Here is an 18,636-nt window from a genome sequence, read left to right as displayed (position 1 = left end):
TGAACCGCCCCGAGTCCTACGGGAGAAGGGCGGTATATAAATTGAATAAATAAATAAAATAATAAATAAATAAATAATTTTTAAATAAGCGTTGCTGATCCGCTTTCTCAAGCTTAAGGTTGCCTCTGATGTGAGCTCTGGTTGCATATTAAAACTCCCATGAGGTTTAAACTTTCTTTTGTTTTGGTGGGGTTTTTTTGCGCTGAGATTTGCCTGAATTCGTACTGTAGCTTTAAGGCTTGTGCCTCAGCTTCCCTGACGGCAACGCGCGCCGGAAATAAAATAGTAAGCAAAACAAAAAAACAACAACAAAAAACCCTGGAATTACAACGTCACAGATCAAAGAAAGGAGGCGAGACCGGAAGTTGCCTCCTTCTTTCCATTCCGCCATGTGCCTTGTCGCTCTGGGCCTCTCTAGGCATCACGGTGCAGTTGGTTTGGTTAACCCTTGGAGCTCCGCTGCGGAGCTGTAAAGTGATCTTCGGCTGGCGACCTTTTGCGCTTTGGAAAGAAAGCGCTTGTGTCTTTTTTTTTTTCCCATCTGTGACTCTGAGCGAGTGCAGAGTACCTCCCCGGGAGAAACCGCAGGCGCTCCTCGGGTTTGAACGAGCAGGAAGCGCCCAAGTGGGAGACTGCCGCTGCCAAAGAAGAAGCAGCATCGTGTCGAGGAATACTCTGCACATGTTCAAGGATCCTGCCGTTGCTGCTTTCCCTGGATTCAGTGTGAGCAATGCAATTTCTGCCCCGCCGAACGGAACGTTACTTAGGAGTGTGTTGCTGGGAGTTGCAATCCTGCTTAATATTAGGAGTGCAATCTTGGATTGCAAATCTGAATTGCCCCCCCCGCCCCCCCCCGCCCCAAATATTTTGGAGGGGGCAGAAGCGATTCTAGGCTGGATCGTTTGTTAATTGAGACTTGGGAGCCGGGGAAGCGAAGTTAAAAATGAACGAGTATAACAAGCATGAAATAATACAAAAATTAAAAAAAATGTGTTGAGGGATGAAGCCACACACCAGCCATGTGCTATGCGAGATGGGTGGTAAATAAAAGTAGTAATAATAATAATAATAATAATAATAATAATAATAATAATAATAATAATAATAATAATAATAATAATAATAAGTCCTTCGGGAGAAGGGCGGTATACAAATTTAATAAAATGAAATGAAAAATTAATAATAATAATAATAATAATAATAATAATAATAATAATAATAATAATAAGTCCTTCGGGAGAAGGGCGGTATACAAATTTAATAAAATGAAATGAAAATAATTAATAATAATAATAATAATAATAATAATAATAATAATAATAATAATAATAAGTCCTTCGGGAGAAGGGCGGTATACAAATTTAATAAAATGAAATGAAAAATTAATAATAATATAATAATAATAATAATAATAATAATAATAATAACAACAACAACAACAACAACAATAATAATAATAAAAAACAACCTCAGCTATGGCCTACATTTTTCACAGATGTGGTACTAATAGCTCTGCAATGTGACTCTTGCAGTTCTTCGCTTAGGAATTCATCAAACATTGGGTTTCCTTAAATTGCCAAATGCGTTGGACTACAAATACCATCACTCCCAAGGAGTGTGATCATTGGAAGGTAAATTTTAAAGGGTGCTGTAGTTGAATGAGCAACTTCTGAATTGGGTGCCTAATCCAGGGGTCTTCAAACTTGGCCCTTTTATGACTTGTGGACTTCAACTCCCAGAATTCCTCAGCCAGGCAAACTGGCTGAGGAATTCTGGAACTGGAAGTCCACAAGTCATAAAAGGGCCAAGTTTGAAGACCCCTGGCCTAATCTATATGGTCCACTTGGCTGAGTAGGAAGACTATCCCGTGTTTTTCAACCTTGGCAATTTTAAACTGTGCGGATTTCAATTCCCAGAATTTCCCAGCCTGCTTGGGGGAATTCTAGGACTTCAGCTCCACATGGCTGAAAGTTGCCTAAATTGGGGGGGAGGGAACTGCTCTAGTCCAACACATCTGGAAAGATGCACCTAGGAGATTTTTTTTTTAAAAAAAAAATAGAATACGACTGCGTAGCTGCCATGCTTTGAATCTCTGCACACCACAGAGTATTCAGTTGCACCGGTGAAAAGAAAAAAAAGGAGTTAAGGGTAAGATAGCATATTTGAGGGGCTACCACAAAGAAGGGGGGGGGAGTGTCAATCTACTTTCCAGAAGGCAAGGCAAGGAACAATGGACGGAAAGTAATCAAGCAGAGAAGCAACCTGGAATTAAGGAGAAACTTCCTAACAGCGAGAACAATCAACCAGTGGAATGGCTGGTTGGGTGCTCCATCAGTGGAGGCTTTCAAGAAGAACCATTTGTTTGGTATGGTATATAAGTTCTCCTGCTTGAGCAGTGGGTTGGACTAGAAGACCTCCAAGGTCCCTTCCAACTCTGGTATTTAAATCTCAATGAGCACCTAATGTAATCAAAAAAATACTATGAAGTGTCAGGCAAAAGAGTTGCTTGCTGGAGAGCTTGAAGTAAAGGATACAACAGTTCAGTTGAAAGCGCTAACACTCTTGAGAAGCAAGCCAATCTTGTTACAGCTTCTCTGGCCAAGGAATTCTGGGAGTTGAAGTCCACGTGTCTTAAAGGTTGGGAACCCCTGAATTAGAAGGAGGTGCAATGTTCCTACTGGATGCCGATCCCTCCGAGAGATGCTTGGGAAATTATAAGCTGCTTCTCTTTGATTGTCCAGGGGAATCCTCTTCTCTAGCTGTGCTAGAAATCCCAGGAGCCTTAATTGCGCAGGTATCTATTGTGTAATTGTCCTTGTGTAATTGTCCCTCTCTTCAAAGAAAAGGACCCCATCAAAATGTTCTCCGTGTGCATCTCAACAGGAGGCCACCGGACTCCCCTCCCTTGGCGCTCACTCCAGGAGCTGTAGGAAAGCACACTAAAGGGTTACACCACAGCCACTCCTACTTCCTAGAGAGGCTGGAGTAACCTTGGGGCTGGAGGATGGGTTTGTATAAAATTCGGCAAGGCCTCTTCCTGCGCGCCCAACCGCCCTGCCTTGTAGGAAACTTATCAGACCAACAAGAGACAACAGCCACATCTACGCCACGGGTCTCATAGATTGTGGGAAGAAGCGTAATGCGCAGGTGAGAATAAATGCTGTGGGCAAAACTGGGACTTCAAGGTTTTTGCAGAGTCTGGTCTCGCTCACCTGTGGTCCTTGCACTCTCTTCTCTTTTGTGCGTTGCTTAGATACATTTTCAGTTTGCCGTCTGTATCCCGGCAGCTTGAGTTTCTCTCCCGGGGACCTTTTATTTTTCCCCGTTTCCTCCTTGATTCCACGGCTTTTTTTAAAAGCAGAATTTTCTTCCTGCCGCAGTAGGCTGAGATGCTTGCCCTTATAGAAAAGTTATAGAGTTATCTCCTTGCAGCTATGAATTTGGATGCCGGGGTGCTCTCAGGCGGCAAGGCAAGGGCAGCCACGGGTGTGAAGATCCCAGCAAGAGAATCTTGAAAGACTTTTTTTTTGTAACTTACTTCCCCTCCTTATTTGACACCTCAGTTGCAGTGCGGTAAGCTTATGCAGGCTTCAGAATTTGTTCCTAGCGCGGAAGAGCAGATCTTTAAAGTTAACACCCAAATGAATCAACAAGAAAAAGAATGGCATTTACAGGCTGTATCAAAAGTGGTATGGTTTGCTGACGAGGTGAAGTTTGCCAGGATGTGTTGGAGTTGAGGTACCTAAAATGTTATGTTTTTAAGATTTTCAATTTCAATCACAATAGAGCTGGAAGGGACCTTGGAGGTCTTCTAGTCCAACCCGCTGCTGAAGGGGTGGGCCGCGGTGGCGAACCTATGGCACGTGTGCCACAGGTGGCACGCAGAGCTCTCTCTGTTGGCACAAGTGCCGTCACCCCAGTCCTAGGCCTTCAGCTGGCTTTTATAAAACCTTTTCGCTTTAGGCCTCCGTCGCCGTGGGCAAAAAAGAAATAATAATGGCCATTTTATTATTTATTTATTATTTAAATTTATATACCGCCCTATTCCCGTAGGACTCAGGGCGGTTTACAGGGAAAATTAAAATACATAGTATACAAAATTAAAATCAATTAAAACTAGTAATTAAATTACAGTCCCTGAAGTTAAACTAAAACCCAATTAAATTAAATTAAATTAAAACCCCTCAGTCTGGGCCAAACAGCTCGAAGAACCAGGTTTTCAAGTCCCGGCGAAATGAGCGAAGGTCGGGGGCAGTCCTGAGTTCCGTGGGAAGTTGGTTCCATAGGGCCGGCGCGCCCACAGAGAACACCCTTCCCCCTCTATGAGTTCATGGTGAGGTAATCCTAACCTTAAGTGGAATTTCCCTCCAATGGGATTTTTCCGTGTATTTTACCAGGAAACATAGATAGGGCATGCTAGAAAATTCAGTGTCCTCCTAATCATACTCAAGAACTCTGAAGTTTTGGGTGATGTCCATTTTGCTCTCTGAGTTCATGGTGACCTAACCCTAAGTGGAATTTTCCTCCAGTGGGATTTTCCCATGTATTTTACCAGGAAGCATAGATAGGGCAAGCTAGAAAAGTAAGTGCCTTCCTAACCATATCCAAGCATTCCAAATTTATTGGCCATGTCCATTTTGTTCTCTGAGTTCATGGTGAGGTAATCCTAACTCTAAGTGGAATTTTCCTCTAGTGGGATTTTCCCATGTATTTTACTAGGAAGCATAGTTAGGGCAGCCTAGAAAAGTCAGTGCCCTCCTAACCATACCCAAGTATTCTGAATTTGCCTCCAGAAGTGGTGAATGCTCCAACACTGGAAGTTTTTAAGAAGAGACTGGACAGCCATTTGCCTGAAATGGTATAGGGTTTCCTGCCTGAGCAGGGGGTTGGACTAGATGACCTCCAAGGTCCCTTCCAACTTATGATGATGATGATGATGATGATGATGATGATGTCCATTTTGCTCTATGAGTTCATGGTGACCTAACCCTAACCCTAAATGGAATTTTCCTCCAATGGGATTTTCCCATGTATTTTACCAGGAAACATAGTTAGGGCAGCCTAGAAAAGTCAGTGTCCTCCTAACCATACCCAAGTATTCTGAATTTGTTGGTGATGTCCATTTTGCTCTATGAGTTCATGGTGACCTAACCCTAACCCTAAGTGGAATTTTCCTCCAATGGGATTTTCCCATGTTTTTTACCAGGAAACATAGATAACCCTAAATCCATGGTGGCGAACCTATGGGATGCGTGCCACCTGTGGCCTCTCTGTGGGCACATGCCCCATCGCCCTAGTCCTAGGCTTTCAGCTGGCTTTTATAAAACCTTTTTGCTTTAGGCTTCTGCCGCTGTGTGCAAAAAAAAAAAAGGTTCATTCAATCAATTTCAACTTCTCACGGGGGAAAAAAAAGATATCGCAAAGTTGGAATTAATTGACTGAACTTTTTAGTCCCACCCAGTCTGCCCTTACCCCCGCAGCCACGCCCAGCCAGTGGGCCACACCCACCCAATTGGCCACACCCACCCAATGGGCCACTCCCACCTGGCACTCGACGATACATAACTGGGTTTGGGGTCGCAGTTTGGGCAGTCGGTCTCTAGACCCTGATTTATGTGTTTAGAAATGGTGCAGTCAACTTTTTCTCCCATTAGAAAGAATCCCAATGTGGAGTAAAATCTATTTTTAAAAAATGTTAGCCGTTTACACAGGATGCTGTAAACCTCTAAAAATAACTTGAAGGTCTTAAGTAGTTTTTAAAAATAACTTTATAAAGGGACCAAAATCTTGCCAGGTGGTACGTCTTAAATCAAAGGGCCTGAACAGGAAGGATTATGTCTTGGTTCTCAGGATGTTCAAATTGTTCGACTTAGACCGGCGCGACTGGAATTTAAAAGAACTATTCCTTTCTTTGATCTAACCTACCTTGCAGGGTTGATTTGGCGAAAAGCAGCTGAGAAAGGGACACATTATTGAAATTCTGGAGCAAGGGAGAGGATAGAGAGGCAACAAGGTCATTCTTGTAAATATTTCAGGTTAACCTTTTACATCCCTTGGTTCATTTACTTGGCAGTGAATCCTATTTAATTTGTTGTTGGGAAGGTAGATGCCTAGACCAGGGCTTTTCAATCATTGTACCACTTTTAGGATATGGCAACATCCGAGTACCGCCAGTCGCCTAGCAAGGTGTCAAAAACTTGATGACCAAAAAAAAAAAGGAAAAAAAGTGATGAAGTACAGGTAGTCCTCGACTTACAACTGTTCGCTTAGTGACTGTTCGAAGTTACTATGGCACTGAAAAAAGTGCCCCCCAAGCCACAGCCGAGCAAGACACCTGCCTGCCTTCACGGCGGCGCTCTTCCTACTGTCTGAGGTTTTCATTGTTGTGAGCATTTCTGTTGAGGATTGGCAGCGGGGGTGGGGGGTGGGGGTGTTTGGTTTTTATCTCCCCCCCCGCTGGGTGGTTGCAGCAGGTTTTGGTCACTTCACATGACCCTGGGACACTGACCGTCATAAATATGAATCAGTTGCCAAGCATCTGAATGTAATTCACAAGACCCTGGGGATGCTGCAACATTCCAGCTGATCGGCGCTTCTTCTGGGCTCAGCAGAAGCGCCGGGATTAGCGCCGAGCTCCAGCTGGAGTTTGGCACTGATCCTGGCGCTTCCGCTGAGCCCTGACAGCCCTGCAGCTCCAGCCGTCTCTCGCTCAGGCTTGTGCGGCGCTGCCACTGGTTCAGCTCATTCCCCCCCCCTGGCTACCACTTTTCTAGGATGGTCACGTACCACCTGCCAGATGCCAATGTACCACAGGTGGTACCCGTACCACTGGTTGAAAAGCCCTGGCCTAGATTACACCAGAAAGGTAGTTCTTTCCATAAGATTTTTGCAGTCAGATAACAAGAGAAAAACAGAAGGAAAGTGAACCATTTGTTTACTGACTGTTAGAAATCACAAGAGTACTGGAAAAAGCGACTTACGACCGTTTTTTCAAACTTATGACCATTGCAGCACCCACCCCCACCCCATGGTCATGTGATCAAAATGTGGGTGCTTGGCAACTGACTCATATTTATGACGGTCACAGTGTCCCGGGGGACGCTGTGATCCCCTTTTGATCAATGGGGAAGTCAATGGGGAAGCCAGATTCCCTTAACCACTGTGTTACTCGGTTTAACAGCTGCACTGATTCATCCACTTGAACGGCTGTGGCAAGGAAGGTCATAAAACGAGGCAAAAGCTCACTCAGCAACTGTCTTGTTTAGCAGCGGAAATTTTGGGCTCAATTGTGGTCACAAGTCGAGGACGGCCTTAAAATGCCCCTTTAAGCCAGGCAGCCACACCATTTTTTTTAAAAAAAAAACAAAACCCGAATAAATAAACGATGGTGGTTGAAGACAAAAGCAATCTAACATCAGGTTGTAGAATAATAGGCGGATTAGAAGCTGGTGAGATTGTCTCAAAAAATATGCGCGCTGTTGAATCTTCCTGAACTCAGAAAAAAGTAGTGCCATGGTTCACTCAGCTCACGTGAGGTGGGCGGCTAGATAAATGTGATTAATTTTGTATTTAAAATATCTGGGGGTGATCAGAGTTTATATTCCAACATTTTAAAGTACGGTTTCTCTTCTAGAATCAGCTGTCCGTCACCTTTCGTCAAGGAAGAACAGTCTCTATGCTGATCTTGAGTGATTTTTTTTGTCTGTGTGTCTGACTGCAATTTTCCAAAGCTTGTGGGCCTCGCCAGAAGATCCATCCGGTTCATCCTTTGTAATCATTTACCTTTATTTTTAAAGCTATCTTTCAAAGAGGAGGCTACAGCTGTCCGGGGAGCTTATTTGGCTTGGAAATCCTCGTCATTGCAGCTTTGAAAAGCTCCCGTCGGCCTCGCACGCGGACCTTTCCTCCACTCTATGTGGACGTTGCCTTGTGTGAAACGTTAGCCACAAAGATGGCTACTGAACTGAGGGCTGGGGGAGCCACCTTCCTCTCCTTCCAGAATGTTCTGGGCCACGGCGTGAACCCTACAAGGAAGACCGAGGAGGAAGCCCAAGTGAGGGCCCTAGAAGCTGATGGGGAACGGACGGTCCCTCGGGTCATTCAGGTTGGGACCATAGGAGAGTTCCTGGGCTGGATGGCTCCCCAAGAGGTGATCCACGGATCAGAGGAGGGCTTGGCCCAACGCTGGGAAACCCAGTGGCAGGAAGTCTTGAAGGCGATCCAGCCTTTACCTTCCGGGTTTGGGCCTCAACACCAATTCAGACCTTTCCCCTGGGACTCCTACGAGTCTGTGGCCAACATCAGCCAGTGGTCGAATGGGGAAGGTGTCCCCCAGTTCTTGGTGGTCAACAACGGTGACTTTTCCCCTCCGATCTTTTATGGTCCAGAGGCTGAAGAAAGCAGGCCGGTGAAGGACGTGGGTGTGGACGAAGAGGCTCTCTTGACCGAAGCTAAGCGCCAACGCTTTAGGCAGTACGGTTACCAGGAAGCTGAAGGACCTCAAGAGGTTTGCAAGAGACTCCGGGAATGTTGCTGCCAGTGGCTGATGCCAGAGAAGCACTCCAAAGAGCAGATCCTGGAGCAGGTGATCTTGGAGCAGTTCCTGGCCGTCCTACCTCCAGAGATGCAGGGCTGGGTCAGGGACCGTTGTCCTCAAGCTTGTTCCCAGGCGGTGGGCCTCGCCGAAGAGTTCCTCAGGAGCCAGGAACAAGAGATTAAGGTAATCTGTCTCTCTAGTGTGGGAGATTAGAACCGGCATCAAATGGTTTTTCAAAAGGTTTGTTTGTTTATGTGTGTGTGTGTGTGTGTGTGTGTGTGTAAGCCGGCTTTCATTCAGAAATTTATCTCCTCCCATTTTTTTCTCCCCACAGCCACCCACTGCAAGCAGGGTGGACTGGACGAGAGGAACTGGTCCAGAATCCTCCTAGCTGGAGGGGGGGGGACCAGAATTTGAATCTCTCACTCCTGTTGTGGCCCCTTTATTAACCGTTACGATGCACCGTTTCCCCTTGGGGAGGAAATGCTGGCTGGGTTTTCTGCCACCAGAGCCAGCTAATGTGACATTTGCGCACTGACAACCCTGTGGGGGTTCGCTTAACGGCAGCAATCAGAACTCTGGCAAAGTCGGCATAGTCCCGTGATGCCGCCCTTTACAAATGTGTGCTCGGGCTTATTTCCGTTTTGTTAAGTGACAACTACCTGCGCTACCAAGAACAGAGTTTCTGGGGAAGTAACACAGGGTGGTGGTGGGGGAAGCAGTTCTGTGACCCGATTATTTAAGGTATAGGCCGGGGGTAGGCAACCTCGGCTCTTTTATGACTCATGGACTTCAACTCCCAGAATTCCTGAGTCAGCAGGACTGAGTCAGGAATTCTGGGAGTTGAAGTCCATGAGTCATAAAAGAGCCGAGGTTGCCTACCCATGGTATAGGCCTCTGTGGAAGAATTTAAGCAAGGGGAATTTTCTATCAATTGTTCTAGCCCAGGGGTAGGCAACCTCGGCTCTTTTACGACTCATGGACTTCAACTCCCAGAATTCCTCAGCCAGCATAGCTGGCTGAGGAATTCTGGGAGTTGAAGTACATGAGTCGTAAAAGAGCCGAGGTTGCCTACCCCAAAGCTCCGGGACACAGTGAGAGTTTTAAGTCGAGTAGCGCACTCGTGATTTAGCTAGCAAGCATTTACGAAAACCTCACCTCTTTATTGGCAACCTCACCTCTTTATTGATCCGAAATTAGAATTAGCAGAAAATCATGGCATTTGATTGGTGCGTTTATTTTTTCTCTTTGGGGTCCTTCGAAAACCACACGTTCGGACCTCTGTAATTCCTCGTGGCTTGATCATAACTGTACCCCAGTTTCTTCTTTTGAGGGTCTTCTTGCCCCTGAAATATTAATAATGTCGGGAACGGGGGGGAGGGGAGAAATGCACTTTCAGATTTGCAAGGTTCTGTTAATGTAATCTTACAATAAAGTAGAATTAAAGACAGTCCTTGACACAGAACCAATCGTTTAGAGACTGCTTGAAGTTAACGGCATTGGGGGGAAAAGTGAGTTGCGTCCCTTGGTTCATTTACTTGGGAGTGAATCCCATTTAATTCGTCGTTGGGAAGGTAGATGCATAGATTACACTAGACCAGAGGTAGGCCACCTTGGCTCTTTTATGACTCGTGGACTTCAACTCCCAGAATTCCTGAGCCAGCATGGCTCAGCTTGGAAACCTCTCCCTTTCCCCTCAGCATGGCCGGCTCAGGAATTCTGGGAGTTGAAGTCCACAAGTCATAAAGCGGCCTAGAGCAGGGGTAGGCCACCTTGGCTCTTTTATGACTCGTGGACTTCAACTCCCAGAATTCCTGAGCCAGCACTGCTCAGCTTGGAAACCTCTCCCTTTCTCCTCAGCATGGCTGGCTCAGGAATTCTGGGAGTTGAAGTCCACGAGTCATAAAAGAGCCAAGGTTGCCTACCCCTGGGCTAGTCCATGGGGAAGTCAAATTACTAAGTTAACAACAGGAGTGATTCAATAACCACCCTGGCAAGAAAAATCCTAAAATGGGGCAAGACTCACATTCCAAGTGTCTATTGGAGATTCTCAGTCCTCCGGGTCACGGTTGTCCCAAAGGCGCTTTTTCAGGAGGCAACTGGACTTCCTTGTTTTTCTTTGAAGAGGTTTCGCTTCTCATCCGAGAAGCTTCTTCAGCTCTGACTGGATGGTGGGGAATGGAAGGATTTATACTCCTTGCAGAGAGCTGGCCATTTGCAGTCTTTTAGAGAGTCAAGCTGAGGCCACTTGGAGGTTTATCTGTGTCTTCAGGGTCACCTGAGTGGTGCAAATGGGTGTGGAGCCTTCTTGGAAGTGTTGAAAGGACTGAGTTGTAGACTGGAGATAGATGAGGTCGTATCCCTCCCCCTCTGTTGAGAGAGGGGTGTTCAGTTTTGACCTAGATGGCCTCTTTGATCCCTCTTTCAAGCCACTGGTCCTCTCTGTCCAAAAGAAAAGCAAGAAAGACCAGTCGCCTCATGAAAAAGCACCTTTGGGATTCACTCACCAACTGTCTCGCTTAGCAGGAGAAAGGTTGGGCTCAGTTGTGGTTGTAAGTCAAGGACTGCCTGTTGTTAATCCTGGTATGCTTCTTGTCTGGACTACCTCACAGGGCTGTCCCCGGGCTCTGAAGTTGTGGCTTATGGGAGCTGCCTCTTCTGTCTTAGGTGCTGGAACCGTGCGCAGCGGTGGTGGTGGTCTCCCCTGAGGCTGGAGAGTCCCTGGCAGCCTCTGGATCTAACAGCCACCTGTGTGGAGAAGCTGAACTGAAAGACAGTCAGGATCCCAACGGCGTGGGTAGGTACTCACTGTAGTAAGGGCAGGAGAGAGCACTTCTGTGTTGATTGGGTGCTGGAAGCGTACAAGTAGTATTTGTGCATATTGAAAGCAGGCGGTCCTCGACCTACAACAGTTGTTTTAGCGACCGAAGTTACAACGGCGTCGGAAAAAAGTGACTTACGACCGTTTTTCACACTTATGACCATTGCAGCGTCCCGCTGGTCACATGATCAAAATTCAGACGCTTGGCAACTCATTTCTACCGATGGTTGCAATGTCCCAGCGCTCACGTGATCTTCACCTGTTGCGACCTTCTGACCAGCAAAGTCAACAACGAAGCCAGATTCATTTAACAACCACGATCCTAATTTATCAGCTGCTGTGGCTCACTCAACAGCTGTGGCAAGGAAGGTCACAAAATGAGGCAAAACCTAGTCAACAAAATGTCTCGCTAAGAGCAGAAATTTTGGGCTCAATTGTGGCTGTAGGCCGAGGACCAAACTGTAGGTCTGCATAGGTCCATTGTTAACTTCGAACAGTCGCTAAGTGATGAGTCGTTAAATGAGGACTACCTATACCCAAAGATTGACCTCTTGGGAGAGGGAGACGATAGGTGGAGAATCCGAGAGGGCAGCAGTTGATGGGTGAGCCATCATCATGTCTTGGTTCCGACCGATGGAACTCTTCAAAGAACTTCGAGGCATTGTTTACCTTAAAGAATCTTTATTTGAGTCACATAGCATGGGCACTAACATAATTGAAGCCAAAAACTGAGTTCTCCTCCCTTGAGCACATAGTATCAAAGCACATTTCCCTCCTTCAGCCGACAGTCATAAATCACATGCCCCAATTAGTTTGAAGCGCGGGCTTTCCCTCCAGCTCTCCAGCCCACCAATTCTTATCATCTTATTTCAATAACCTTGGTTCTCACATTAGGTTCAGTATCGTTATGTCTAGCTAGACTCTCATGCACATTCCTCCTCCTCCCCCCAGCATCATCTGACTCTAAAAGCAAAAATAGAAAATGGTTGCCTCTCCATTTGTTGTCAATGCAAAAAACATCCGATGTTAGCAGCGTTGACACCTGGGCTATATAAATAGTACTTAGCAATAGCCCTTAGACTTATATACCGCTTCCCGGTGTTTTACAGCCCTCTCTAAGCGGTGTACAGAGTTGACATATTTGCCCCCAACAATCTGGGTCCTCATTTTACCGACCTCGGAAGGATGGAAGGCTGAGTCAACCATGAGCCGGTCAGGATCTTCAGTGTTTCAGATCTCTGTGCTAGATATATCTGATATTAAAAGATTCTGGAGGACAAAGAGAACAGAGGAAAATTGCTGACATCTATAATAAGCTATTGTTATTCCGTGGCTACATCGTGTCTGCCTCTTTGTGACCCCCATGGATATAGCAGAGTTCTCCAACCTTTCTGGGCTCATGGCCTGGAGGGGGAGAGCAGCTTCCAAATTACTGCCTGTGCGTCCATGTGCACGCAGGCAAACAGGGCCACGCCCACTAGTGCAGTACTAGTGGCCACGTTCGTGCATGTAGCATGCGCTGGCACCATGCACATGTGCAAATGGCCGTGCACCCCTATGGCGGCTGTTGCCATACAACACCCCCCCCCCGCGCTGGTGGCCCATTCGTGCATGCACAAATGGGCTGCACGATGCCCCCGCGCTAGCAGCCTTTTCACGCAGGCACAAACGGGGTATGCAGGCCCCACCGCGCTAGCGTTCCTGTTTGCACATGCGGGCATGTGCAAACAGCCGTGGGGGCTAGCATGAGTGGGGGGGAATCTGCGCCCACGTGTGCGCGCCCTGGCCAGCCATTTCTGCAGCCTGCTGGCGAAGAGCCCGCAGCCTGGTACTGGGCCATGGCCCATAGGTTGGGGATCCCTGGACTATAGCCTGCTACACACCCCTACTCTCCACTCTGTCCCAGATATTGCCCAAATTCATTATGCCACTGACATTATCTAATCATATCATCCTCTGCCGTCCCCTTCTCCTTTTGCCTTCCATCTTTCCCAACATTAGGGTCTTTTCCACAGAGTCCTGTCTTCCAATTAGGTGGCCAGAGTATTTGAGCTTCAGCTTTACTATCTGTCCTTCCAAAGAACAGTCAGGGTGGATTGCCTTTAGGAGTAAGCTAGTAGTGAAACTAAGCCGGTGATGGCTGAATCTAGGCTGTCTCTATTGGGAATTGGATGCTGGAATGGGTAGACCCCCCCACTCCCCAAACCTGATGTACCAGTATCCAGTTCCAGCTATTGTTTCTTGTTCTGGTCTAGAGCACGGGTAGGCCATCTTGGCTCTTTTATGACTGGTGGACTTCAACTCCCAGAATTCCTGAGCCAGCCAGGTTGAGGAGAAATGGAGAGGTTTCCATGCTGAGCCATGCTGGCTCAAGAATTCTGGGAGTTGAAGTCCACGAGTCATCAAAGAGCCAAGGTGGCCAACCCCTGCCCTAGGCCGCTTTATGACTCGTGGACTTCAACTCCCAGAATTCCTGACCCAGCCAGGTTGAGGGGAAAGGGAGAGGTTTCCAAGCTGAGCCATGCTGGCTGAGGAATTCTGGGAGTTGAAGTCCACGAGTCCTAAAAGACCCAAGGTGGCCTACCCCTGGGACCCTAGAGGAAGCCCAACATCTGGATGTTTATGCTGTTTCAACAGGTGAACCAACCACGAGCAGGAATACGCTGGGGGTTTCTCAGCAAAGGGATCCTGAGCTTCCCGTATTGTTCGGATCGTTAATGGGGCAATCGGGATTCCTCGACAGCAGGGACAGGCTGGTGGGGACGAACCCAACGGAGCTGGTCCAGAAAGGGGACGAAGCGAGGCTTTGCAGTGAAGGGGTCTACGAGACGGTGGTCCGCTTGGAAGAACATGGGCACTGGTGCCTCGAATGTGGCGAAAGCTTTCAAGACGCCTTGCAGCTTCAGACTCACCAGATCTCTCATGCGGGTCGGAAGCGTCCGGAGTGCCCAGTGTGCGGGAAAAGTTTCCGGGACCTTTCGCACGTTCTCCGGCATCAAACCGTCCACACGGGAGAGAAGCCCTACGGGTGCTTTAAATGTGGGCAGAGTTTCACCCAGAAACCCGCACTTAACCGGCATCTGAGAAAACATCTGGAAAGCCAGAATGACTCAGGTACGAGGGGGGCTTCCCCGCCGCTATCCAAAGGCTGTGGGTGATGTGGAATATCGGAAGGGTTGCCGAATGGACTACAGACAGTCCTCAACATAAGATCTCCATTCGGAGCCCAAGATTTCTGTGGCTAAGCAAGACAGTTGCTAAGTGGGTTGCCAAGGTTGAGATCTGAGCTACACAAACAGAATATTGACGATCTGTGGAGATTCTCACGTCATCCGGGTCGCGGTTGTCCCAAAAGTGCTTTTCCAGGAGGCAACTGAACTTTCTTGTTTTTTCTTGGAAGATGTTTCACTTCTCATCCAAGAAGCTTCTTCAGCTCTGACTGGAGGGTGTGGGGGGGGGGAACACAGGGCAGAAAAAAATCATCCTGCAGCCAAGAAGGCCCCCACACCTTTTGGCACCATTCAGGTGGCCCTGAGGATACAAACAGCCAGGTGGCCTCAATGACTCTCTAAAACTGGGGTCTTCAAACTTGGCGATTTGAAGACTTGTGGACTTCAACTCCCAGAATTCATGTGATCCAAATTCGGAAGCTTGGCAACCGATTCGTATATATGACGGTCACCGTGTGGCAGGGTCACGCGATCCCTTTGTGCGACCTTCTGTCAAGCCAAGCCCACGGGGGAAGCCAGATTCGCATCACAACCGTGTCACTAACTGAACAACTGCAGGGATTATCTTACCAACTGTGGGAAGAAAGGTCGTAAAGTGAGGAAAAAGCTCATTTAACAACGGTCTCGCTTAGCAACATAAATTTGAGGCTCAGTTGGGAGGGAGTGTCGTACGTCGAGGACTATCTGTACGCTTACGGTTGTCTTTTTTTCTTCGCCAAAAAGGTTTCATCCCAAGTCTTCAACCCTCACAGACTGACCTGGGCGGTCGCAAGCGTCCAGAGTGTTTGGCCTGTGGGAAAAGCTTCCGGGACGTTTCCCAGGTCCTTCGGCATCAGACGGTCCATACGGGAGAGAGGCCTTACAGCTGCCTTGAGTGCGGGCAGTGTTTCACCCAAAAGCCGGCCCTCAACAGACATCAGAGGAAGCATCTCGAAGGAGAAACCTACAAAGGTATGGAGGAAGCGTTAAGAGGAGGACCCCTCGGCCTTCACCTCTCCTGCCCTGAAACTAAGCGATACCTGCTTCCAAGGAAATGTGTCTTGAAGGAAGGAGAACGGAACAGAGTTGGAAAGGGACCTTGGAGGTCTTCTAGTCCAGGGCTTTTCAACCAGTGGTACGGGTGCCACCTGTGGTTCATTGGCACCTGGCAGGTGGTACGCAGCCATCCTAGAAAAGTGGTAGCGGGGGAGGGGAATGAGCTGAACCGGTGGCAGCACCGCACAAGCCTGAGCGAGAGACGGCTGGAGCTGCAGGGCTGTCAGGGCTCAGCGGAAGCGCCAGGATCAGCGCTTCTTCGGGGCTGTCAGGGCTCGGCGGAAGCGCCAGGATCAGCGCCAGGCTCCAGCTGGAGCTCGGCGCTGATCCCGGCGCTTCCGCTGAGCCCAGAAGAAGCGCCGATCAGCTGGAATGTCGCAGCATCTCCAGGATCTCGTGATTTACATTCAGATGCTTGGCAACCGATTCGTATGGTAGAATGCTGGGCTGACCATCAGGAGGTTTGCATTCGAGACCCGTTTTTGCTGCAAAGCGGGCTGAGCTTCCGTCTCACGCTCCAGCTCCTGCCAATCCACCGGTTCGAAAGTACTATACTAATATAGTATAGCCTAGTATAACCTAATAGCAATAGCACTTAGACTTATATATCGCCTCACAGTGCTTTGCAGCCCTCTCTCTAAGCAGTTGACAGAGTCCGCATATTTGCCCCCAAACAATTGGGCCCTCATTTTACCGACCTCGGAAGGGTGGAAGACTTGAGTCAACCACGAGGTGGTCATGATCGAACTCCTGGCAGTGAGCAGAGTCAGCCTGCAATGCTGCATTCTAAGCATTGTGCCACCACGGCTCCTCACATTACATATTACATTATCTCGTTCTCAGAGGGCAGCGGTGGTTGAAACGTCTCCGTGATGCACTCCGAATGTTGTTCGATACATCTGATTTAGCACAAGTTCTTAGCTGCTTGATGAGCTTGTCTGAATGGTCTGAACCGCTTAAGTGGGTCGAGGATCTGCTCTTCTGTCTATGCTCTCTTTGGCTGGCATATTTCGACTTCTTTTCTTATTGCAGGAGACCAAGAACAGCATGGGAACCAGGAAAATAGCCACCTGGATGGGGCAACCCCTTCTTGGCCCTGGCCTAACCAAACATTCCCCGAGAACAGAGTTGGCCTCTTTGCCAGCAGCCTGGGACAGCGGCCGTTGATGAGTCAGCATCCCACAGCGGCCTCCAGCGTGAACCAAAAAGGCGAAGTGACAAAGAAAACGGTCAGCCGTCGGGGGCAGAAGAAATACTGGTGCTTTATCTGCTTCAAAGGCTTTCGGGACAAGGCGGATTTGGTCAGGCATGACCGGATCCACACGGGCGAGAAACCTTATGCCTGCTTGGACTGTGGACGGAAATTCAGCTACACCTCCAGCTTATACAAACACCAGCTGATCCACAGGCGATCAGGCAACCCGAAAGGGACCCAGTTGAGAGAGATGTCCGTAGACTACAATCCAGGGGATCTTTCGGCCACCCTCACAGCTCCCTCGGCCTCTCTTGAGGACCGCGGAGGGTGGAGGAACGGAGTGAAGTTGGAGGCGACCGAGGAAAAACCGCCCACGGAGCCCTTACCGGTAGGAAAGGCCAACATGCGATCCAGTGACTTAGCCTTTGAGGTTTCAGCAACGTAATTCAAAACGGTTGGCTTAATTTTCCTGCACCGGGTGAGTTTTGAGCAGATCCGACTTCCAGCATCCAGAGATCCTAGCTTGAGTAGAGAAGAGAAGCTTGGCTAGTTGATGAAGCAATTGAGTTCAAACCAACCAGCTGAATCCTCCCCCCTGCACAGGTGGGCGGGCGGGTTTGTGTGTGTGTGTGTGTGTATGCGCGCGCGCACACACACATACACACACACCTGCCCACCATATGCTTCTCTGGAGATACGTACGTAAAGACTCTTTCTGTCTTTGACCATCACTATGTTGTTATTAATAATATTACTTTACGCACAGTAACATTGCAGTTTTCCTTTCTCCGTTCCAATAAAAAGGGTAAGCCAACTTTATATCACAGCCATGTTTTTTAGGAGGCGGGGATGGGTGGGTGGGTGTGAAACCTTATACTCTCAATCCCAAATGTTCATTTTCTGAGCGGGGGGGGAGGGGGTCAGGCGGGGCTCAGAAATATCGAAACAATAAAAACAAGAGACATCCCGCTGTTCTTTTCACGGGCGCCACACAACCATGACGCTCAAGGAAAGGGGCGGGGCTCTGATCTGAACTCCCATCTGGACGTTTCTGACAGCCACCCACCCAACTGCAGACACCTCTGCCAACTTGCCACGTCGTGGCGGGGTCTTGAGCGCAGAAGCCAGCCTCACTGGAACGTGCCAGGAGTTCGATCCTCGCCGGCTTGGGGTTGACTCGGCCTTCCATCCTTCCGAGGTTGTGTTCTGTTCCAGCCTACTACCGGCCCTGCAGAAATGTCAGGGACAACCCCTTTTCAAAAGGCTGGAAGTAAGCCCGCCAAATTTATTTACACAAAACACATCCAAAACAGAGCAAACTAAGCAAAACAAAATACGAACCACTAAAAACAGAAGCTGCTCAAACGGTTGCCTTCAGCAACCAGCCCTCCCACACATTCCCCTTTTAAACAGTTTCAAGGCGTGGCTTCTCTTTGCCTCCTTCCGAGGTGCCCCATTGCCTTCCTCCGTTTACTCCTGATTGACTGGCTCCTGCTTCGGGTGTCCTTGAACAAGGCCAGCTGTGGGTCATCTTCATCCAAGCTGTCAGGCTCACACAGCTGGGTCTAAGGACGAACCAGATGGGAGGGACCTGGCTGAGAGCTCTGCGATGCCTCAGAACTGTCCTCTGCAGGCTCTCCAAACTCCTCCTCCTCCTCCTCTGAATCGTCCGACCCAACTGCCGAACCCACAGGCTGACCCTGAATCACGACAGGTTGGTACAATGAGGGCTCAGATTGATGGGGCAAAGAAACGGACTCCACAAACCGCTTAAAAGAGGGTTATAAAGCACTACGGAGCAGTATGTAAGTCTAATTGC

The 18,636-nt window shown here is 48.3% G+C and overlaps 1 protein-coding gene across 3 annotated transcripts; it reads left to right on the top strand.

The window, feature by feature from the left end:
* Positions 1-675: 675 nt before the first annotated feature.
* LOC308661169 (uncharacterized protein) lies at positions 676-17,657 on the top strand. 3 transcript variants are annotated; one of them, XM_081316002.1, is made up of 6 exons: positions 676-723; positions 7,634-8,719; positions 11,204-11,333; positions 13,995-14,471; positions 15,311-15,538; positions 16,655-17,657. In XM_081316002.1, the coding sequence occupies exons 2-6, from the start codon at positions 7,952-7,954 to the stop codon at positions 17,260-17,262; spliced, it is 2,211 nt and encodes a 736-aa protein (XP_081172128.1). In that variant the 5' UTR covers positions 676-723; positions 7,634-7,951; the 3' UTR covers positions 17,263-17,657. The 3 variants fall into 3 exon arrangements, with proteins under 3 accessions (XP_081172128.1, XP_081172126.1, XP_081172127.1); XM_081316000.1 differs by lacking the exon at positions 676-723 and adding an exon at positions 3,030-3,147; XM_081316001.1 differs by lacking the exon at positions 676-723 and adding an exon at positions 5,566-6,013.
* The last annotated feature ends 979 nt before the right edge of the window (positions 17,658-18,636 follow it).

Source organism: Vipera berus, assembly GCF_964194415.1.
Source record: "Vipera berus genome assembly, chromosome: 2".
NCBI classification, from domain to species: Eukaryota; Metazoa; Chordata; class Lepidosauria; order Squamata; family Viperidae; genus Vipera; species Vipera berus.
This window is presented reverse-complemented; position numbering and strand designations above follow the sequence as displayed.

Bases quoted from the DNA above. Each gene is read 5' to 3' on its own strand.
- LOC308661169 (XM_081316002.1), top strand. From the start codon at position 7,952: ATGGCTACTGAACTGAGGGCTGGGGGAGCCACCTTCCTCTCCTTCCAG. The intron at 11,334-13,994 runs GTAGGTACTCAC...CTGTTTCAACAG, and splicing joins TCAGGATCCCAACGGCGTGG to GTGAACCAACCACGAGCAGG. The intron at 14,472-15,310 runs GTACGAGGGGGG...TTCGCCAAAAAG, and splicing joins GGAAAGCCAGAATGACTCAG to GTTTCATCCCAAGTCTTCAA.